Genomic DNA, 24925 nt, shown 5'->3' on the forward strand with positions numbered 1-24925 from the left:
TCAGGCTCCTTAACCTGCATCTTTTAGTTAATATTTCTGACACATACCATAAAAACTGGAGGCATTTTGTTGTTCAGAGACAGCCAGGTTTCTCGAGCAGTTAAGTATATTTTTGCTGCCTTATGATGCCTTAATTCATATGAAGCTCCTCACAGCACCTGTGATTCTAGGGGCTCTGATTTCTCTCCCAGAAGTTGCTGTCTGACCTTTAACTTACCAGCAGCTTTAGAACCTGAAACATCTCAGCAAGAGCCCCCTCCTAGTTTGTGTTTTGAGTAGGAGACACTGCCTGTTTGTCCTGTAAGGTGATACACAAGCTGTTTAAAGCTCTTTCATCTGCATAAGCATGAACAACTGAATGCCCCTGAGACTTCAGATACCTTGGAGAGGATTTGATGTGGTAAATGGCCCTTTCCCATGGGTCCACTTCTTGATCAATAGGAGCTCATGATGTAGGGGCACAGTTGTGAGGACTGCGTATTTTGGATACATTAAACATTTCTGATTGTTTTGATTGATAAGGCTCTTGGGACTGCATTTCTTAGAGGTGATTAACCCCGGTGTCATGCCAGGTTCCAGCTTAAGCAATTACATTGCTTTGTGTTCAAATTCCTCCTTTGGTCTCGTGGCACTTTATTGATCTGTCCTGAAAAGCAATGGGGTTTTAGTGGGCTTCCCAGCCAAAGGGAGGCTGCTCTGGTGTACGTGATGGCTTTAATTATCTGTCCATCCAAGCTTACCTCATTCTGCATCGTGTCACAAAATAGTCTTTGGTAGCTTGAGCCGCTCTGCAGCAGCCTAAGCTGTACTGATCCATCTTCTGCATCTGAGTGCCTGGTGTATGGGCACGGGGCTCCCTGGGCTGGGATTGATGCTGCAGGCTGTCTCATATGAAACTAACCTCAGAGACACCCTGGGGTCTCGGTCAACCAGCTGTCAGACCTCTTCAGGTGCCTAGATAACAGGGCTGCAATTTTTACACTAACTTAGAGCTATAGTCCTTGCATTAGGAATATATGTGGCCTATTGTCTCGGGGATGTTGATGTTATGTAAAGAGACCTTCACATTATCTAGACATTATCATCGAGTTTGGGACCTTTTTTTTTTACATACTAGTTGCAAACTATACTGCAGCTAAGTAAGGACCCAAGGTATTCTCCATACTCTCCGTAGAGTCATCCTCTTAAAGGTCGAGACGGCTGAGAATTGCAGTTTATGGAGCACTGCTGGGGGAGCACTGCCCAGAGATTTAGATAGTTTGCTGAATTTCTTCCCTTTTACCACTGTTATGACATAGGGAGGGAGGGGAGGAGAGGAACAGCAGTTGGAAAGATTGCTTTAGGGGAGAATAAAATCACTGAAGTTTATTGCCTGTATTTTGAGAAAAGAATGTGTATTTCTATGCGTCTTTTTTTCCAAATTTTTCTAAATTGCTCATGTTCTAGCTCAATCTGAAGCATTTTCAGTTATCTAAATAAAAGTGTCAGCAAGATTTCAATCAGTTACTGCTCCTGAAAGCCCATGTTTTTATTGTCTGTAAGTTGTTCCAGTTTGCTTGCATTTGTTGGTGCAAGAATGTCGTAAGGAACTTGTGGAGCAACGAATCTTAAAATTGAGATAAATTAAGTGTCTTAGGCCATGAAGCCTGAGTTGACAGAAGAAGGACTTTCTCCATCTCTCAGTTCTACCTCTGTCCCCCTGTGGAACTAAGAAAGGGATGATGCTGATGTCGCCTGCTCTGTTTGGGTTTGTGTCTAGTGAGGAGGAGGATTACCAAGTAGGCTATAATCTCTTCACAGGTGTCATTCAGACTTGTCAAATATGTTTTAAAAACACATTTCTCATTATTTTTTAATTTTGTAATTTATAAATGATTTTTCTTTTTGCATTTTATAATCCAAAAGTGAATTTGTACAATACCTAGGTCACAAAGGTTAAATCATATATAAAATTCCTCCAGGTGTTGCTTATAGTCAAGTGTTCCCTTGTATGCCTTTCCGCCCATTTGTGAGTGCTAGATGGGATAGGCATATGTTAATTTCTGAGGGCTTGAACAGAAGTGGTGTTTCAGCTGTACTTAGTTTTTTTCACATTCATACAAACAAAATTTTTGACCTGAGCTGCTGATTTTTAATGGTGGTAAGAATATTCTGGGGGTCTCCTTTACAACGCTTCTTGTGGTCTTGTGAGTATCTGCTGGGGACTGCCATCAGGTCTCCAGCGTACAGCAAAGACATAGGTATTTTTGTTGTGAACTACGGTAAGGAACTGACCCAGTTGGCTTTTATAGTGTTCTTGCTGAGGTTTTCTGGAGTTTAAAAAAGAAAATAGTAAGACCTGGAGCACTTTCCTGGTCCATTGCGGAGGAAAGCCCTGATAAAATGTACTCAACGTGATGCAATTCAGGAGCAGGAAGGAGAAGCCAGAGGGGAGAACGGGAGCTCTATTTTCATAGAAATAATTACCTAATTTGAAATACTACACTTCTGTCAAATTGTCCTTGTCTATGACTATCTCCAGTGTTGAAGAAATGGGAAAAATCTGCTCAGGTTTGTTCATGGCTTTCTTACGTTCAGTGAAAGCACATTTGCCAGAATTTTTAACCAACAAGAAAACTGGTAGTAAAATAATAGAGTGTTTTGCGTCTTTAAGTTCAAATAAAGACAAATTACTTCGGTAAACATATCAGTGATTTTTCTTTGTAATTTTATTACAACCTAATGTCATCTGTTATATCATGATACAAATATATGTAGCAGCATACCTAGAGGCATGATAACTTCCCTCAGAAAATAGCACATCAGACCTGTCATTGGAGCTACCATCTGCCCAAACTGTTGCTTTTCAAGAATTTCGTAGGATTGTGCATGATTTCTGAGCACTTTGACAGTTGGTATGCTGCAGCTGGTAATGAGGGATTCTCCTTAACTATGTCGAGGGAGGGAGGGAGAGTTCTGAATTTTGGTGAGCTTATGTCAGGGATTCAGAATTCAGTCCCTAATTCAATTTAAAAAAAATAAAACCAACTGTAGGATCAGTTTTAGTTTCAAACAGTTTGATATGCATTGTCACTTGGGTCTTTGGTATGTATTTGGCTACATAGTTGTAATTAGGTTTCTAAATTTATTTCAGCATCATCTAATGCAACACAGGGACAAGAGCTTTTATGGCAGTGGGAGCCCGACCTCTTGTTTACTGGTGGTGGGCTTGAAGGCTTAGCAGTTAAATGAAAACTCCTTGGAGCACATTTCCAGAATCACTCAACACCCACGGCAGGGGTCAGAGCAACCCGCCACTGCCATCTGCTAGGAGTTCTTCTCTCTACCACTGTCCATGGGGGTTTTACCTACAGCCTTACGTCGCTTTAATGGAATAACATTAACAGAAAATAGGGTTGGTAAGGTGATTACTAGCCACATAGGCTATCTTTTTTTTTTTTCTTTCTGAATTTTGGCTATAAAAATTAAGCCTGTTGTTCTATCCAGTTGAAGCTTAAGCTAGGAAAAAATCTAAAAATAATCCATCTAGCGCTGGTATCTCCATTTAATTCACGTGCAGGACTATTACTTAAACAGCACTTCAATGGTGGAGGAATTTTGTCAGTGGTAGAAACATTGTAGTGTGGTATAACTGTGGCCCCTTAAGTATCTGAAGAGCCATCCTTTAAACTCCTGTCCAAAATCTGTTGTTTCTTTGTTAGTTGAGGCATAGAAATTAATGCATGTTGGTGATATGAATGCAGTGAGCTATGTATGGAAGTCTGCAGTAGCAAAGCCTGGTGGTACAGTGAGAGTTCCCAGTCAGAGCTGACTTTTTCTGGCTCCTTACCAATCTAGTTAAATTTACCTGCTGTGCAGAGCTAGTGTTACATGGAGGCTTGGAATTCTGCAAATGTCAACGAGGTTTTCTCTCGTACTAATAATGAGAATTAAACTTAGCATTCGTGTGATGAGATTTCTGAATTTCGTTTTTCTTTTCCTTCTCAGTTTGTGCTCTATAATGGGCTAAACGAAGTCCAATATTTAGATTCTTCTTTGATTTATCCTTGATTTATATGGTAAATAGAAAGCAGCTGTCTATTTAAGCATCTAATTCTTGAAACTCTTAGGCCCCTCAAGCGTCATCTGGAAATAATGTAGCTTGTAAAACAAAGCTAAGAAGAAAAAGCAATGTTTGTTTTATGTGGGATGAATGACTTCAGTTGGGGTCCTTCTAATTCGGCCATTATGAGGGTTATTAAAAAGCAGTATTACAAAAGTGGTTTCAACAAAAAGAATTTTTTTGTAACTTGTATCTTGTTATTACAGTTGATTATATTCAAAGCTGCAAGTACTTCATAAATAGTCATTCATTTAGTTTCTCAGAGTCCTGAACTAATCACCCTCCTATGCATGGGTAGATGTTAAAAGGTTCCCCTATTTCCTTTACTCCCTAGAAAGAAATTTTATTGTAAAAGTAAAGTATCCGTATTTATCTTAGAAATTTGGGGTTACTAAAGAGTAGTTAAAATATGGTCTATGAACTGCAGTACTGTCTCTCTTTTAAATATAGTGAAACAAATCTAGAACTTATACATTTTCTGTATTTAGTTAAATTACAGTGGATGAAAGATGATAGTACCATTAATCCAAAAGGATGAAGTAAGCTTTATTTTCAGTATATGCAGTGTAGTAATGGCCATGCTAAACGACTAGAGCAAAATTAATGCTGTAGAAATACATGAAGTTAACACCAGTAGACTAAAATCTTTTATCCGTGATATTTGTCTACTGTTATGTTGTCATATAAATCCTGTTCTGCCACTTCCAGGGTACTAACCAAGCTTATTATTCCATGTAAGGGTTTGGTATTTCAGTTAAGGCTGTGATGTCTTGTGATGCAGATGTATTTTGATAAAGGATAAGATGCAAATAAGTTTACAATTTTAGCCTATCCACCATGTAGGATATACTATCAGTGTGAACAATATTTGAACAGTAAATACGAGCTGTGGTGTTTTGGTGTTCCCACAGTATGTTTTCTACTTACATGGATATGCTGCAGTTCTATCTAATTTTTTTTTAATTATCTAAAGAAGTGGTTTAATGCAGAACCCTGCCACCAGGCATAAGTGTTTTCCAATAAATGTGTTCTATTGTGAAGAAATAGGAACTCTTCCCTGGGATCATCTGATGACTTCAGTAATGATGCAAAAATAAAATTAAACCCACTTCCAAATAAACTGGTCAGCCATAATAGAGTTAGTATGATGCAATTAACATTGTTTAGCTGGTAGTCTGTAAAACTACTGCTTATCAGTAAGTTCTGCGTACATACAAAATGTGCATGAATTGTTTAGCTGTAGAATTGAATATACCATTGGCAGAATAGGAGTTCTTTTACCAAATTAATTTAAGACTCCTTACTGAGATATGTCCATATATGACAAATACTAAAAAAGAAAAGCTAGGGTCATTTCTTTTCCTGTACTGTGTTTTAAAAACTCAGAAGCCACCTACTTTTCACAAAAAGCACACTGCCTAGGTCTCTTAAATGATATTTTTGTCAGTATTTTCCTCCATTATATACCACTAAGTAACTTGGTAAGATTTTTTGATTGCATTAGCCATTCAGTAGTTAATAGTCTGAACAACTTCAGTGTTGTATGAATTTTTAGATACTTTTGCTGGGTATTTTAATAACCTTCAAATACAATTACACAAGAAAATCTTCTTAGGCTGTTGTTCACTGAGGTGGTATATGGTAAACCAGTATCATATTGTAATGTTTCTATACAGCATGTGAATTCTGACGATTTAAGCTGCATTTAATATGCAGATCATTTTGTTTTGTACTAAGTTACCTTCTTTTTGATCTGAATTGATGGCTTATGAGCCAAAGTGACGTTTTCAATATCAGGTTATTCTTGGGTATGCCTGTCTCCGCTCCATTATTGAGCCAGAGGGCTATAAATACATTTTCTAAATATTAGTCATACCCTCCTTCAGATGAAGTATATCTTAGTTTAGAGAATATTTCTCTTACCTAATACCCCTATTTTTACATCATCAAAAAATAGTCTTTTCAGAATAGACTGAAATAACCAACCTAACCCAAATCTAAACCAAGCTCTTGTATTTAGTAATAGCAAATTTCTGCACTTCTGTCTGAATTCTTAGTTCTTCCCTTGAAATGAATTGGAAACTTTCCTGAGAAAAGGCTGCATAAATTATCCTTAAACAGAGAGAACAAACTATCTTAAAGTCCTGTGCTAAAAATATTAGTGAAGTTCAGTCAGTTTAAATTTCCGAGTACTAGTACAAAGGACTAGTGTTTTTTTGCTGTTCGTCTTTGCATTATCGTGTCTAATAATATGCTTGTGGTTGAAGGACTTTTGGACAAATACATTGTTATTTGCAGATTCAAAGAGATGTTTTTCATTCATCATTCAGGAGTCTCACTGGTATCATATAAAGGTCTCATTGGTATTTGGTATTTGTGTTGCACACACAGACTGCGTTCAGTGTTTTTTCACTTATTTTCCTGGGTGTTGAGAATTTCTGAGGATAAATATTATTACCTGTATTGATTTAAGAATATTCAGTGTTTCAGCAGCATCTTGTGATCATCTGATTAAAAATCATTCATTCTTCAGATCTGTGAGACAAGAGAACAGAATTTGGCAAGTGGAAAGAACGGCCAGCATTAGGAATACACGCAGCTGCTGAGTCTTCTAAAAGCCAGTTGTTTTAGTCATTACACACATTTGAAGAAGGCCAAACATCAAGACCTTTTCTCTTATTTACCTTCTCTACTAGTTATATAGTTCTGGGGCGTTGTCATTATTTTGCAGTAAAGGGGTATAACTGATAACATTAGTTTGCATGCTTGTACTCAGAAGACATTTTTAGATAAGACCACTTACGTAAGTGTTCATAAAGTAGAGGGTGATTGTAGCTAAAGAAGTTGCTACAATTTGTTTTAGTAAAGGATGAGCTCTGTCTCAGGGCCCATTCACACCTCCCCAGATTAACGAGTAGAATTTTGTGCACTGATTTTCTACTGTGCAGTTATTTGTGTTTTGTTTGGGAGACCTAGAATCCTGATGTATGCAGTGATTTTAGAAGAGTCTGGAGTGTGACACAGCATAAGCTGTAGGTACAATATATCACCATTAAGAGAGAGACTTCACAAGTCCTTCTGTAAATGCTGTTTATTACTACCTTGTAAGACAACATTTGCTCAGTTCAGACTGATGAAGAATTTTGAAGTGCTTGGATGAAAAAAGTAACAGTACTGATCTTCAGAAGCATCTTTATTTGTTATTATGGTCTTCAGATGGTTTTCTGCCAAAAAGTAAATCAAAACATGTTTGGAATAGGCCCGTGGATGGCCTCATCAATTCCAGGAAAGCCTAACTGCAGCCACCAGTAGTGTGTGCATCTCCCAGTCCTTCACATGCGTGGTTTTTTTCAGAGGTTTTCAGGAGAAGTTGATGGTTCAATGTGGTTGTGCTTTGTCAAACATCCATAGACAAACAGGAAAAACAAAAACAAACAAACAAACAAAACAAACAAACAACAACAACAAAAAAAAAAAAAACAGTGCAAGAGCTCTGCAAAAGAGCACAGCATTTTTGGAAAGAGTACAATTTATTTTTGTAACTTCTATGTATTTCAACAATGTTGTAAAACAAACTTTTAGTGTTCCTCAAGCAAGGTTTTGATTGAAAAATGTAATGCTTAAAAACCAGAAGTATGTTTCCATATGTTATAAACATCTCAGTAATTCTTTTTTTAAACATGCAGCCTTATAAAGTGAAGGAAATGGACACAGAAGGAAATCTGTTCAAACCCTTTCAGACTGTTTGGTACTAAATACTTAACTGGAATCTTTTTACGTTAGTTTTTTTCTGTGTGAGATATTGCTGAAACATTAGAACTTTTTGATGTTTCATCTCCTATTTCCATCCATTTTTCTTCATATTTTATGGGGAGGCATAGGCTAACTATTGAGTTTTTTGAGTATTTTAATTGGATGTTGTTGTTTTAAAGTTAATAAAACTGACTTAAAAAAAAAAAAAAAAAAAAAAAAAACAGAACAAAACAAAAAACAACAACAACAAAAAACAACCAAACAAAAAAACAGACTTCCTCAGATTTCTTCACTGCAGATATCTGTGTTCTGGAATTTGAAATATCGCCAGAGGAGGAAAATGTGAGAACTGAAATTAAGTCAAAAATCAGTTATTTGAAAAAGACAGTAAGCGGTAGATAGTGCAATTCAGACTGTGGATAAAACCACATGTGAAACAGTTTATCTGACAAATTTCTACTTAAGTCTGCCTGAATTGAAGCATATGGAATTTAAAATGGGACCTTTTTGACAGATGTAGAGCCTGTACAAGTTACAGAACCACAGTCCGGTCAAGTTAAAATTTATCTTCTTGGAGATGCAGTGTCCCCCTGGACAGCCTACTGCAATATTACCTTTAATGTCATGCAAGTTATCTGCTGTTAATTGGCAGTGTGGGTGGCCAAGGGACCAAATGATGGGCTGAAGGAAAGTGGAATTCTTTAGAAGGAATGAGTTGATAAGACTGAAAGACAGTCTTAGTATGAAGTGAGGGAAAAAAAAATGGTTTGGAGAAGGAAAATCACTGAAAGGGGCAAAAATTCAAAACCAAAAATACCCTGCCAGGGTTGGTTCCTCTCCTGCTGCTCATAAAGAACATCACATGTAGCAAAACAGGCTGCTTACTGAAAACTAATTTGCTCATTATCCCACCGAAAAAGCAATATTTAAAAAATGTAGAACAGAGAAATTTAGTTTTGTTTCCTCCTATTGGAAGTGGAGGATTCTTGTCCTCTGTGAACCAGCTTTGTGAAAAACCTGTAAAAACAGATGTCAGTAAGATACAGCCACAGAAATCTAGAACAATCTCTCTTTTTTTTTTTTTTTTTTTTTTTTTTTGGGGGGGGGGCGGATTATGAAGTCACCCTGATGCTTTTTACAGAAATAATTGGAATGATGTTTCTCTTCTATGTAATCAGTGATTCACATGAAGTTTCTCGTTTCTTCATGGTTTAGGAACGAAGAGAGAGAGGAGCATTTTGCACATTTCATATATAAAATTAATTTTATGAACATGATTTTTTCCACAGAATTGATTAATTACAGGAAGAATTACCCAGATATTGGACAAGACGTAATAATGCTTAACATGCTATGAATTCGATAAAAACATGGCACTTAAAGGACTCTGTGTAATAATAGTTACACAAATTTGTAATTAAATTGTATGCTAACACACATGAATCCATTGGGATAAGGGAAGTCCTATGTTTTCAGTCTTTATCATGATATCCGCCTTCGGAGGATTGAACCCTGCAACTTTAATTTTAAAGCAACAACAGGTGGTATTTTCTTGGGATTTTTTTTGTACGTGCACTTAATCTATGTAAAAACTAACAAACTCTTTTAAAGGGCAAATACATTTTTAAAAGAAAAAATAAGTCATTCTACATCAGTTTTCTGCCAGTGAAATAACAATCATAAAACCATTTCAGGGAAGTATCTTTTAAAACATTCATAAAGAGGAAAGGCTCTAATAGATTACCTTTATTTAGGCCTGCTATATCCTTATCCCGTATTCAGCTGGGAAATGTATATGATTGCCTGCACTACTTTGAAACAAAGTTGAGAGGAGTAAGATTTTTTTATTGCCATTCAGATATGTTACTGGAATGTGGTGAAGGTTTTCCAGAATTGCTCTTGTACATACTTAGGCTTGAGCCAAAGCTGAGTGATCTGTGGACTGCCACTGAAGTATATGGCATCTTCAGAGACACTATGTTCTGCAGCATTTTTCTTGATACAAAGCTGGTACAGCATGTACGGAGTCTGCTCCACTGGAGCATTTGTGTGCATGCTAACCCAAACACTTGACCTTAGAGAAACAGTTTATGGATAACAAAAAGCAACCTTCATGTTCTTTAGAAGATGGATTGTAGCATTTCAGGTTAGAGTTAAGGTTTTCTTTGCAACAGAAATAAAAGTTCCAACTACATATATTCTCTCCAAATAAACTGAAAAGGGAATGTCTGTTGCAGTTCCTAAAGGCAAGTTTTTACATTACTTACTATCAACTTACTCACAGCACTTGCAAACAAATTAGGTGCTTATGCAATGCAGAGAAAAACAAAAATCGGTGTCTGAACAAATAATAGCAGATTTTCCCATTACTACATGAATCTTTAGGATTTTGATATATCAGGACCATGGAATCATGTCAACGTTCCCTGGGGAAAAAAACTTTATTGAAATTTTCAGAAACATGAAATTATTTTTTTTCACAAAAGATTCGCTATCACACTGTGCAGTGGACTCTATCTGATCGTTAGAGTTCATTAGAAAACTTTGCCTAAATTGTACGTGAACAATCGCAATAGCTTATAGAACTGTGGTGTAGAACAATCGACTGACTCCAGGACAGATGTACAACATAAACAAGTGCTTCTCTGTCTTTCAAACACAGTTACCTTACCTATGTGTGTCACTGCTGTGTATAATGAACCAGGCTGCACAAAATTAAATTTCATCCCAGAATAGAGGAGTCTTCATAAATATTTCAGGAAATTTTATTTAGTTGGATAATGCATTTTTTCCATATTTCTATCAAGAGTGTTTTGCCTCAACATTTGAAAAAATGTCATCTGTTGATTATGTTTCATTTTTTTAATGGGTAGCTGTGTACACAGACTCCTAGAGTTATTTTCTGTGGGTTTTGGCTTTTCTGAATCTCAGTTAAAGGTTCATTTTTCAGCATTCAGGCTATGGCTGGTGTATGCTTCCAGACCATTAGACAGGAAGCTGAGCACTGCTCATCAACTTCTGTGTTTATCAGAATTGATGCAGGACCCTTACCCAGCGTCCAGGGGAATAACTTTAAAATAAATTGGGATATAGTAAAAACATGTATCTAAAAGTTACTCCATGTGTTTGTTTTGTCTACTATCAGCTCTCTAAATGCTATGTCTCATCTCCTTCCAATTTGCATTTTATTTAATCTCTGAGAGCAGTTCTTGTAATTTGCATATAGAGGATTTTTAGATCCATCTTATGCTTTATAGAATAAATTGTACTGTTAAAAGCCATGGCCAGTTCTGAAGGGATGGCAAGGGAAGAGGAAAACATAAAAACGTTTTGTTATAACTTAGGAAAGAGCTTACCTATAGATTCTTTAGATTGCCAACCACTTCAAAGACCAATAATGCAGCTTGTCCTTTTAATAGGATAGATTTCTTACATCTTTATCTATCCTCCTGAATTTTCAAAGTATTTAATAACACTGAAAGATTTAGGATGAGCATAGTATGCAAGTAAAGTAGTCTCATAAACAGTTGTATATCTGAATTGCTTTTCTAACCATGCTATTATACCCTAATATATCAGAAGAAATAAAAGCACTCCTCATGATTTTCTTCAGCTCTGTGGTAAAATGGTGGCTATAAAGCAGCATATTCCTATTTACAACAGTTTGGGCATCTTGCCCTGTAATCCCTTGTCAAGCATCTGTTATTTGGGACCTAAAATTTGTATTGTGCACTTTTTAACTTTTAAGGAGTTACAATGTAAAAAGAGTACTGCATCACCATCATCATAAGTTTTGCGTGCATGTTTTCACCTGCTGCATGAACAGCAGCTAGCTCAATCAACTATATTTTTATTTTTGAGTGTGGCTAATATTCTCAGGAGGCTGTTTACATTATTTATTTATTTATTTATTTATGGTGATTGCCTGTTCATATCTTGTTCAACTCAATTTACCTTTGCAGCGAGGCTTCTTGTTTGAGCACACCAGTAATCTCACACTGAGAAGCCAGGAGAGGAGTACGTGTGCCCTTGGCAGAACACTGCTTTGCTTGCTTGCATGATGATCCCCATACTGTAATGACGTGAAATGTCTGCTCTGCAAACTCCTGACTTTCTTACGCCTCCTACAGAAATTTCAATAGCAATTTTACCATAAAGGCAAAAATGCAGAGTTCTCTGGCTGCTGACTGCGTTGTGAGTAGCACTGACTCTTTTCCCACTGGCATTACGTGCACTGTAGGAAGTGTAAGATCTTTCCCAGCTCCTGCACATTACATTCAGACAGCTGAAACGTGTGCTGCATTTGGGATCACTGATCACCTGGTTCCTGTCCATGCATTTAAATGTTCCTCACAAGTAACTTGACATTTGGTTGTTTTCAAAGTATTTTTAGTGAATGCTATTAGGCAAAGTGATAAGCAGTTTTCCACTTAGATTGTTATGGAAATGATGGAAACGTGATGCGGTCCATGTTCATTTTTGAGGACTTGGATTCCACAGTCTCGGTCAGGATGTTTCTTCTCTTAAATAGAGTCAAAAATGCTCAGAGGTGCTTTCAATGGAAAGCAACTGTCATACATACAAAGTAATGATGGTTTTTGAATGTCACAGCAAAGATGCTGAACCACAGTAGGTAATCACTGGGGAACCAGTGCAGAATTTCTAAATTCAGCTTCTGTATAGTTGACAGCTTAAGTGAGGGGTTGATATTTATTCAGTTTTTATACTTTCTCAATTAAAATTACTTACACATCAAAGATAGGTTTATAGCAGTGAGTGATTTTTTTGAATGACAGAAGTTTTTTCATTAGAAACATGCTCTTAGATGTGTATGTGTTTTGCAATGAATGCCATAGTTGTTACTGCCAAATGTAACAACAAGGGTGAAAGAAAATAGTTGATAATATAGCCAGAGATGATGTATAAGAGACTGCAAGGAAATAGCTGATCATTTACATTCCTGTAACAGTGGTGTCCTGTACAGAGGAAAGTTTGGGAGGTGTGAAGGAAAAGTGTGAAGAAAACTGTTTGGATTAGGTTGCACATTGATCTATCTGCTGTCTTTTTTTGCAAGATGTAATATTTTTCCATGTTATTCTTCTTTGTGGTAGAAATAAGGACTTCTATACTTAGCTGAATATCACATAAGGTAAGAATGCAAAAAATGTTAAGAGTGTTCCTTTTTGGAGGATCACTTGCCTCAGAGACGTTTGTCTGAAGTCATCTTTAAGAAGCAAGCTTTTAGGTCTAGAGATTTCATTAAGTAGCACTCATATATTAAATGCCAAAATGTGGAACTTTATGTGAGTATTATATAAGACTTGCCATGCAATTTAAAAAATGAATTAGGAAGTGTCGGGGTTTCAGTTCACGTAGCAGTAATTATTGCATAACACCTCCTAACAGTTTTGCTGGTGACATTTTATAGCTAAGCTGTATGTGGAGTGCCGGAATCAGAAACTTTATTAACTTGAGTAACATTTTTAAAGTCCATGAACTCTACTCAAGATAGACAGGTTCTGTTAATTAAAAGCTGTATCATAATGATCTACCTGCCTTTGTATGGTGGAGGTAGGGTTTCACGTGGAACTCGTCCTTTCCTGTTCTACCAGTCAAACTGAACAAAATCTTCACATACCTCTAGGGAATACTGCTAAATTCAAGGAGAAACAGAATTTGTAAGGAGTATGTTTCCTTTCAATAGCGAGAAAACTTCATTATTATTTCAAGCATGATTGAGAACAATACAGATTCACAGTTTTAATGTTAATTTTTTTAGCAAGAACATTGTCATTAACATCTTTCCAGAAAACAGTTGCCTTCCATGTTTGGTGGGACATAGTAAAAAGACTGGGTTTAGTTCTACTAAATGCTGTTTGTGTTTTGTTGTCACAGTTGCACGTGGTTTGGGATGACTGTGTTCTTGCATGGGCAGTGTCCGGGGCCCTGTCGGAGCCCCTGGACTGTCAGCCTTTTTGGGTGCTGCAGTGGATCCCCTCATGCTGGAGCTTCACTGTGCTAGTGAAACCTTGAGTAAATGCCTTTCTTAGTCTTTTACTTTTTACATTGGAAGTTACTGGGGAAGGAGACTTGTGCGTGTGGAATTGAGCACTTGAATTAAATGGGAGGTTCCCAAAAATTGAGTTTGGAATACAAAGCTGGGATACTGGGCTGAGATGAAATGCCAAAGCTGGGGGGACTGCCCATTGTCCCATCCTCTGGAATAAAACACCTGCAGCTGTGATCCTGAATCCCAGTCTAACAAAAATGCCAAAGCCTGACTCTCTCCCACACTTGTGTGCCTCATCATCCCTTTGGGTCTAAATGGCTGCTTGTTCTTTCCTTTTAAAGTGGAGAGGCCCCCAGTTACAGACCGGCTTAGTAGTCATAGCATTCCCCTAGGAAGTGAGAGACCTGTGGATCACATCTCCCTAATAACTCCCTAAAGACTGTGGGTTTGGCACGTGGTGTCACCAGCTGTCCCTCCTCATGAAGCTTTGCCGTGCTGCCAAAAGAGATGCTCTCAGTAAAGGCAGGGAATGTACTTCACTGTTCGTTCAGTGAAGCAGTTAGCTGGCAAACAGTTTCAGCAGAGTAATTTCCCATGCCACTAGTAGTTTTGCACAATGACATGCAGTACAAGAATTAAAACAAATGGACTTTCCAATTGTAAAATCCTCAGTGAGCAGGGAGCACGTGCACAGTGCGGTCAGCGTGTGAAGCATCACCAAGAACCACTGAAACACTAAGGGATTTTAGGCCAGTGTCTAGCAGAAATTTCTGATTGATATGGGAACCTAATTTCATAGGAGGATAGGGATAAATCGAAATACTTCATCATAACGTGGTTTTGGACTGGAGTTTGAAAGATAGCAAGTCCCTGGATGGAAGAAGAGGTGAAGGTGATGAGTCATGGCATAGCTATATGCTGCCCAGGTAATAAGCACAGTACCATGAAGTTGCATGGGAAGTACCAACAAAATAATTGCATCTTTGCTCAGATTTATGCATGTTTTCAGAAACACATTTATGTGTTCTTGGTTCACGGGTATTGAAGTCATATTGTGTAGCAAACAAATTTTCAAAGCATTGATGTGGCTGGACTTTTTACCTTGGCAGGTGTCCTTCTCCCTGATTTCCCTTGGAGCAGGCTGCTCGCTGGCTGTTGTAGCTGGCACGGGATGCACCACCACAGCTTTTCTTCCAACCTAACCTTGTTGCAGGCTGTCCTGGTGTTTTGCATTGATATGGGGTGAAAGCATGTATTTGGGAAACACTGCATTACCAGGTTACACAGGAGCTGGCTTGAAAAAATGGTGAGAGTGCTGCAAATCTGCTCTTCTGTCAATTATTCAGGAAAGCCATGATAGTGAGTGTCAGGATGGTAAGCTTATTTAGTGCAGTGTCTGGCAACAAACTTTGCTCTCCGTGTGACAGCCCTACTTCCAGTTTTAAGCAGTATCAGAGTTGACTGGGTTAGTTTTTGAGGTTCTATTCCATATAAGCCCTGCAACTTTTTCACTTAATATCTACTCTCCCAGAAGTTAATACTATGGCCAAAAGTTATCTGGGTTTCACATACAACAGGCAGGGTATTGTGCTGTATATCTGCCGGTAAAATAGATAGACAAAGATAAGATTTCTGTCACTTAACGGTTGGCTTTGAATTCGTTTGTACAATGAATGTAAAACCAGCTTTCTTATGCACTTCCTTCTCTCCACGCTTCCACTCCTTTGGCAAAGCAAGTTTATTTTGTTGAAGGTTTTATTTTCTGCTGAAAATGCAGGAAATTCAGACAGCTCTCTTGGAAGCTCCCCAAAGCTAATACAAACAAGATACATATGCTTCTCTTAAAGTAACTAAAAATAAAGTAAATTATTTGAAACTATTTAGCTGTAGAAATTCCCCTGTAAAGAGGAAAGGGAAGTTTATATCATTATAATTGTGGATGCTGTTAAATTATGTTATCAAGGTGAAATTCCCTGTAGTGCCAACTTGTCTGTTCCACACAAAAGAGTATATCACACTGGAGTTCATAATAGCTGCATTACAAGCAGGTGTGGAAGAGCTAACTACTGAATATCCAGAAACATCAATGCTTGAAGTACTCCTTAGCATCTATAAGGCTAGCTGGAAATAATCTGATGAAAAATGAACTGAAGCTGTCCATTTATCTGGATTTTTCTGTGGACACAACTGATGGATCAGGAACAGCTTACCGAATTTTTCCTTCTTGATTGTCCCTGGTGAGAAAAAAAAAAAAAAAAAAAAAGGCAAAATGTTTGTCTGAGGTTAATTTGGTTAATTTGGTGTTCTTTGTCTTTTGACAGGTGTTCCGTATACAGTCTGTCTATACTTGTTTTTCCATTGTAGACAAAATTGGCTTTAAAGTCATATTCACATCACGAAGTTAGTATCTGATTACAATTACAAGCTTTTATGTTTTCTAATTAATTTATTTTTTTTTTGAGGGGGGTCAATTTCTTTGAAAATACTCCGTGTTAAGAATTAACATTGAGGTATCACAGTAAGAGGCTCAGAAGTGAAGAAAGGCCATTCTTTATAAGGTCGCCTGAGCAACCTTCATTCTCACCTTTTCACTCCATATTCTCTCACCAATATGGTAGCATTCAACCCCACAACTCAGGGTGGGTGGTCCCCACCGACTAAATGCAGCAACACGAATGTGACACAGCCATGCCTGGTAAGCAGAGCATCGTCCTGTAGCTTGCTGTGCATTCCTCTGACTTCCTCCCCATTGCTGGGCTGAGGGACAGGGATCGGGCTCACACAGAGGCAAAGGGAGCAGACGACCTTGAGGGGGCAGTCAGAGCTAGCTGGGAGCGTTTAAAGTCAGAGTGAGTTCCACTGCTTCAGATTCTGGAGTTGCTGGGAAGGAGACTGTTGAAGCATCATGACTGTCATTACCAAGCTAAAGCTCCTTTAAGTAGCTTCTTTGCAGCTTCTGCATACTGTGTGCGCTGATCGCTCAGCCAGCGAGGGGCCTGCAGCGTTGGCAGTTGTGAACTAAAGTCATTGAGCTTCATCATAAAGAAACTTGCACTTTTGAGAATTCAGATGTCAAGGCGTCCTATTACTGGCAGAAAGATACTTCTTGCTAAAAGCCATTAGTTGTCATAACCAGTAAGTTCAGGATTGTGTTTGTACAGGCTTTTTGTCAGCCTGTGTCTCTATCATCTATTTCTTTGATATTGTAGGTGACATTTCCACTTTATTTCATCAGGTTTCCTTGGATTAAGACTTCAATATGATGTGCCTTCCTTTTTTTCCTTTGCGTGTGTGTTTTTTTTTTACCCTATTTACATTGTGCAGGTCTAGCATATTGCATTACCCATCTCTGCTAGAGTGCTGTTTTCTTAGGCAGATAAGTTTCTTCCTCCTCAGATTGTGTTAACTGTATAACTGCCTTTTTGATAGCATTGTTGTTGTGCCGTTTCGACAGGCAGAAACCTATAGCAGTTATTTATCTGGAAGTATCAGTTGGCTGGAGAATTGCTGCGATGCGATGTGAGGGCATTGTCAGTGAGAAGTGGGACTTTTTAGTAGACAGTGGTGTCCTGCATCCATATACGTATTGTTGTGTAGTGCGTAGCACCATGTATATGGGTCTTGCTGCAAAATAAATGATGCTGTTAGATCTCTGATTTAAAAAATAAAATAAGTTGCAAAGAAGACTTAGTTTTACAGTTATTTTTTGCATTGGATTGCCTGTTACTATATATACAAGGGAAAAGGAAAAAAAAAAGTTGCATTTAAGTGAATCCTAGCTTGTAATAAATAAATATCTAATCACACTGTAATACATGTGGACAAGAGGTGAGGTTAAAGTTTGTGCGCTAGTGCTTTTTCGCCTAAAGCAAGTTGTAATTATTTTGTTCTCAATCCTGAAAGCAAGACTGAAATATTTCCTTGAATTCAGCTGAACTGTTGCTCCAGTGAGCTGGCAGTTGCCAGCTGAACCATTAATCCCACTCAGGTGTGAGTGGCTGTGCCCTGAAGCTGTCAGGGGGTGTCCAGCAGGCTGCGAGCCCCCCGTCCCTGCTGGTGACAGGGCCAGCAGCACGCAGTGACCTGCCGTACCGCGACTGCTTCCTTGCTGGATTGCAACAGAGCTTCGCCGTCTTTCTGGGTAAATGGTCAAAAATGTGGAATGTCATTGAGAAATGTATTAACATCCAGCTTGCATCCCTGCTATGAAATACACAGGGTACCACCCAGCACCAGGGCGGCACTGGGCTTACAGCCTGCTCCCGGGGAGAAGGAGACCCAGGCTCAGGCAAGGGGCTGAGGAGCAGCTCGGGGCTGTAGCAGGAGCAGTAGTGCTTGGATCAGTTCTGCTGTGATGGCACGTCTGGTGTGGCAGCTGAAGGCTGGCTGTAGGGAAAATCTCTCTGCTGAATTCACTGGCTGCAATTGTGGAGAAAATGGCTTCCCCAGGTTACCAGAAGTCTTAAGAAGTGTTCCTTTCTCTGAAACTTAATACAAAGCTTACTTCATCCTGAAAGACAGCCTCACGTCCACCCTTGCATATATAGGTCCCTTCCTAATGTCACAAGTGACTGAAATTCTGATTCTCAAATGACTGTTATTTTCCATATAAAGTAGCATAGAAGGAAAGAAAACAAAGCTTAATAGTTTTGCCTTTTTTTTTTCTTTCTGTTTTTTTTTTTTTTTTTTTTAGACTATAGTATAATAGCTGGAAGTTACATAGTGTAAGTTATGAGGAATGATTAAGGAAAGCTAGCCAGGATGATACGTGGAGAGGCCTACTTTATTCAGCTAAGAATTATTAATATTTAGAGACTGGAAATTTGCATTTATTCATAACAGAACTTTTAAACATTTCTCCATTATTATAAATGTTGAAGTGAAATTAATGACAAATTAATTGAAAAGGATAAGCGCTGGGAATGTTCACATGTGAAAACTGAAAGATAGGTACCATAACCATCTCTGGAGGTCCCTTCAACCCCTACAATTCTGTGATTCTGTGATAACCAAAGCAGGTTTTTGGTGACACCAAGCTCTTACATCCTTGATAGAGTGATTTAGGTGCTTTATCTTCTTGGGGGTGAACATGTCTGTAAGGAACATAGCTAGAAGCATCTGCATGGGGGTTTGTATTTGTGCTGCTTTACATCTATATCGTGTTACACAAGCTGTGTCGTTTTGAACTGTTTTTGCACTGCAGTATCTTTTAGCAGTAAGTAAGCATTAAATTCTGTGGAAGTCTTACCCAGCAATGGTATTTCAGGATGGTCAGAAAGTTTAACATCCAGCTCCAGGTTGCCTTGGCTTTGCACATCGGATTTGTGTTTCTTTTTAGTATTTATCAAACTCAAGTTCTTTTTCTGCAGATAATGTTCTCATTTCTGCACTGGTCATGTTTTCCTCATCCTGTCAGCTTGTTTCCATTTTCTTTTCTCTGGCATTATCACTTGTTTGTTCCTTTTTCTTTTAACAGGAGAGGTGCAGATTACCCAGAGCTGTACCTGGCTCTTTTGTATTTGTTGTTGCCTGGTTTGTTCCTTGTGCAACCAGAACATGACCAGGCTCCTGGCCTCTTGCCTAGCTGTTTCTGCTGGAAAATTGAAATCTTTGCAAAAAGTTACCACATTTAATTCCTATCCTGAGGAGGAAACATGAGAAAGTTACCTAGGATTACCAACAGCAATGTTAGTGCTGTGCCTGTATTCCCTTCCCCTTTTTTGACTAGGTTTCGATCTCAAAAGAGTTGCTACCAAGCCTTTACCTTTCACATTTGTTTTAATGATTAATATAATTATTTCTATGGGCATAAAAATGCAGGGAAGGCTAGTACTCGTGGTTATCGATAGAGGCATTATCCCAAGAACTGTTTTGTAAAGGAATGCTGTAATTATTTTAAATGTGAATGGCATTTTGAATTTGTCAATTACAAGCAATAGGAAAATGCCATTACTTTTAACTACTCTCTCACTTAAATGTGCTGTTTGATAGATCGAATCTTGTCTACCTGTCCCCCCAAATCAATGTGTGTCTTTTCATATAGCAGCCAGTCCAGTCCAAGGCAGTACTCTCACAAGGTTGCTGTGGATGATGCCTTGCAATGCAGATACATGTTCTGCACTTCAGCTGGGTTCAGCTGGTCTGGAAGTTAATCTGCAACATGATAAACTTTTTCTCTTCAACTGCGAAATGTTTTTATAACCTTATTTATATCTTTCTTGACGCCACATCTAGATGCAGAGGTACTGTGGCTTGGTGCTGTTGATACAGAGCAACAAAAGCACGCGACATTTTATCAGCTCTTACAGCATTTCTCCATTGTCTAATCCAAACACTGTCCTTGGCTTTCTGCTTGTTTTTTCCTGTTTTGAAAACTTCTAAGCCTTTACAAATGCTTTAATCGCTAATTATAGGAGCGTACAACGCTCCAGATAACATATAAGTGATACTAGGATTCAGTCCCATGTCTCTGTTTCTTATGGAGTTCATTCTTCTTATATATGATTGCTTTTGGTGTAGTGAGTTACAGGCAGAAATTTTCACTGTAGCTGCATTTGGGTCCCAGATTTTTCACCTAGAACACAGTAGCTCAAAAACAGACTTTTGGTTCTGACCATCAGCTTTTAAAAACTTTAAATACTATTAATAAGCAATAACCTATGGTAACTTCTAATTATTTGAAGCTCACCAATAGCAGTCTGCCTTTTCGTGATATAACATGTTTGTAGATGATAATACCATTAACAGCAATTTCTGCTTAAACTACCTGTATTCTCCTGTCTGAAGGTGAATGCATTTTATGTAAAAGCATTTAGTTTTTGAAAAGCAGTTGAGTGGATTGTTCTTTTTCTGGTAGCTGAAGAGATTTCACTTGATTCCGAGTCCTAATATTTCTGGGAGGCTTTAGATAGAAGAGGTGCTCTTAGCAACTCCAATTCCTCATGTAAGGTATGCTTAGACCAGATGGACAGCTGTTCAACAGTTTCTTACAACTTTTTGAGTTGCCTGACAGGTACCAAAATAAAGTCTTAAAGAAATGGAAGCATTCTTTTAAGTTTATTGTCTGGTTTCAAATGCTTTTGGAGTGCCTGTACCATAGTGGCAGAACACCTTGCTCTTTTAACGTACGCATGCTGATGCCAACATGGTGATTTTGGGAAGTACCTCTACTCCCATTTGTCGGCAAGGAATGCAGGCACAAAGGGATGTGGGATTTATGCATGATCACAGAGGAAGTCTGCACAAGTTATGTCCTCTCTGGCTTAGGATAGCATTTCAGCCACTAGATCCTGCTACAATTAATCTAATGCTCAGAGCTTTTTAAAATGCCACCATAATATAGCATATTCTGAAATAAGTCCAAGTTGATTGGCAAGTATCACTCAACTGATGAGTTAACCAGATCTAGATTATTTTTTTTCAGATTCCAGCTGAAGCAATTATTTCAGTTTTTGTCCAGTATTCTTAATTATATGCATTTCAGAGCATCTAAATGGGATACTATTTCTAAGCATTCTAACTAGAAAACCAGAGAGGAACCACCTGCGTTTTGAATGTAAGGATTGTTTCTGTCAAAGAAGAATATGATCCCATTGACAGATTAAGTAGTTGCAGTGATCAGGTTTGTAAGGGTTTTTGCTAATATTGTTAGCTACGGTGGTTGAGGTAAAGTCATTAAAAGAGAGGAGATCCTCGTGTTCAGAACAGAACCTGTGACCTCCACAGTCAGCCAGACATCGTTGTTAAAGAATAAAATTCATTTGGAGCACACACCAAATATTGTTTCTTCAAGAGAGCAAAAAAAAAAAAAATAAAGTCATCACAAATTTCCTTTGTATATGCAGAAGACAAGCTGTGGGGTAACTGGATTGCAGTGCTGCTTTGTTTCAGCAGCAGTATGAGAACAGGCTTCCCCTTCTCTGCAGTTCTCAGTGCAGTGGAAGGGCTGGAGGAGCGGGTTCAGGGAATGATGCAGCCTTCTGCCCTATCTATGTTTTCAGGAAGAAACTGTCATTACATATCTTTGCTTTGAATTGTAAGTAGCCAGAGCAAAGTGGTAGCAAAGATTTTTACTCTTTATATGAGTCTAACCAGGATAGTGACAAGTTCCTATAGTCTCTTCTGCCTTGGTAAGAGCAGTGGCATTTATCTGACAAGTGATGATTCCTGCAATGCTACCCTATAATAGAAAATAACTCAGCTGGGTACAGATTGAATGACAGTCCAACAAAATGCTGTTGCAAGTACAGCCTCATTATGAAGTATTTAAGTGCCTTATGATAACTCAGAAAATGACTACTTTGCAGGTAATCAGCAAAAGCAAGTGCCAGTGGTTTCAGTGTTCGTACCCAGCAGAAAAACTCAAGCCGGTTTGGCATGATTCACATTCTTGCCAGACCTGTAAAGTCTGACCTTTGATGTGGTGGGGAGACCTAGTGATAGGAACAAAGTAGATTTGCCTTTTTCCCCTGTCCCAGGGGAGGGCAGCTTTCCAGCCTGAACAACCTCATCAGGCATATCCTGATGTGCAGCCCGAGGAGAGAAACCCAGCAGGCTGCCCGTAGTTAGACAGTGCCAACACACATGCCAGCTCGTACCTGGTGGCAGGCTGTTCAGCTTGGAGAGTTTGAGTTCAGTAATCATCCAGAATGATGTGTCAGAGCCATCGACAAGATGAAAAGCTCTACAAGTTTATCTTGAGTGTTATGGCTTAGTGCACTACAAAAGATTTCTTTTTTCATTTATTATGAGTGTTCTTTGATGCTGAATTAAAAGAAAGGCCAGGGACAAAGTCTGGAGAACAGAACAGAGGCAAACATTCAAGGTACTATGTGTTTTGATGCAGTCAATTTTCCTCCCTTGTCATTGCTGCTTTCCTTTTTATTTTTCTGATTTTTCTTACTGTTTCCACCTCTCTTCTTCTCCCTATTCCCTATCCCCTACCTCCCCCTGTCAAGGGACCAAAAGTAAAATGTGTGAAACTAAATTGATGTTGAACTGCTTTTACCTAACAGAGGAAGGATTGAAAAGACTGATGTTCTTTTAACCCTTAATAAATTTGGCTGCAATATTTGCTCTTTGCGATGAGATGATGGTTCCTGTTGAGAAAATCAAGCTGTAAGGCTGAATACTAGAGTGCAATGCATTCAGTTAAGATTTTGGTTATTACCGGAGAAAACAGATCTCTTTCCAGATACTCAGGCATGCCAGATTAGTTCACCATTGAGACATTAACCAACTAATAGCTCCATTAGTAATAATTGCCTATGCACTGTCTTTATTACCTCATATATTTTACAATGGAAAAGGGCACACTAACTTTTTATTCCTTTCTTAAAGGCACAAGACCTGAATGTGATCGAGGAAGTGATCCGAATGATGTTAGAGATTATCAACTCCTGCCTGACCAATTCCCTTCATCACAACCCAAACTTGGTGTATGCACTGCTTTACAAGAGGGATCTGTTTGAGCAATTTCGAACTCACCCTTCCTTCCAGGACATAATGCAAAATATAGATCTGGTAAGTGATCTATTATTTAAAGGATGCTTACACTTTGTTATTTGATCTCTTTATCCTTTTTGAGAGGTGGAAAATATTCATCTCTATCAGTTTCTTTTAAAATGTGTTCAGATGTTGAGTTCCCCTCCCCTGTTCTCTGGGCCTCCAATGTGACTTATTTTGGGCAACATCTTTTATTCAGCAGAGCTAGAGGGATTTGGAGATGCCTCTGTTAAGGAATTCCCAACCTGTGACACATCTTTCACTTCCTTTAAGGAAGAACAGTGTCAACTTCTCTTAACTGCCCCTTGTTATAAGCCTGTCTTTCAGAGGAAAAAAAGCTGGATTTCATTATCAAGAAATCATCTTTGTTTCTGTTACTCCTATCACAATTCTAATTAACGATTATGGGGGACTTTGTTAAATAGCTATGAGCAGGCACTCAATTGCCTCATTGCCTGGCCTGTATCTGAACATATGTTGCTTTCACCTACAAAGTGTCTCTCCACACCACTCAGCAATCCTGTTGGGTAAGTAAATGCTTTAGAAGAAAGCAAAAGGAAATAACTTGGACCAGAATTTGTTACCAGTGTGGCTCTCCATGGACTGCATATTGGCATCTGACTTTGGATAACAGTTAGCTGTTAGCTGATTTCTGCTACATTTCATAGTGGCATTAATGCTAATATTGAGGATCTGAGTAATGATTCCTGCTAGAAAATAACAGATGTAAAGTGCAAGAAGCCCCTGTATGTCCTCCAGGCAGTATTTACAGAGCTGAGCAATGCTTGAAGTCATGCTGTGACCTCTGGATGCAAAATGCTGGAAGTGGAGGCCGAACAGGGTGCTAAATTTCTTGCTGCAGTGAATAGGGCATTTATTCAGTATGAGTAAAAATCTGCAGAGGTTATTTTTTGATTTGCTTTTACTTTAAAATACTACAGAAGATTGACAGATTTTTGATGATCCATAAAGGAAAGTAATTTTTACTCTTGACAAAAATGTAGAAGTGAAACCCTGTTCTGTACCTAAGCCTTCCTCTTCTGTTCTCACTTCATATTTTCTGGTCATGCAAGAGTTCGGAGAGCAGAGGTTTCAGAGTTCAAAACTCTCCAAACTTTTGGCAGCTGCAGAGTACAGACAGCATGATACTGCCTGGATGATCAGGACAAGTTGTCTCCAGGTTGTTTAAAGCAGAACTGGGTACAGTCAAGATAACTGTTCTTCATTCCTGAATGAGATAGGGGCCTTCTCTGTCTGCATGTCCAGAACCAGGAAAACCAGTGGTTGGCAGGTCCTTGTGCCTTATAGCTCCTTGCCTTCCACAGAAAGCAGCATGTCCTTTCCCTTTTAACAGTTAAATGTAGGTTTTCCTCGACGATTTAAACAGTTCCTCCCCAAAAGTATTTAATATTGGGTTACAGCATAATGCCAGTTATATTCTGAAACTATTTAAAGCTTTCCAGGGGAGCATGTTGAATTTTTAAATAGCTCCTTTGTTAGAGAAGCGAGGATGTCAAAAAAAGATTTTTTTAAAAATGTACCTGTCACCAGCTGGC

At 38.5% G+C, this 24925-nt stretch overlaps 1 protein-coding gene across 3 annotated transcripts in view; it reads left to right on the forward strand.

Annotated features, from left to right (window-relative positions):
* Positions 1-24925, forward strand: part of DYM (dymeclin) — a 160186-nt gene that overhangs the window by 94741 nt on the left and 40520 nt on the right. For all 3 annotated transcript variants that reach the window (XM_084505001.1, XM_084505003.1, XM_084505002.1), the window contains one exon: positions 23205-23387. In XM_084505001.1, coding sequence (XP_084361127.1) covers positions 23205-23387 — 183 coding nt within the window. The remainder of the gene's footprint in view (positions 1-23204; positions 23388-24925) is intronic.

Source organism: Aythya ferina (assembly GCF_964211825.1).
Source record: "Aythya ferina genome assembly, chromosome: Z".
Taxonomy (NCBI): Eukaryota; Metazoa; Chordata; class Aves; order Anseriformes; family Anatidae; genus Aythya; species Aythya ferina.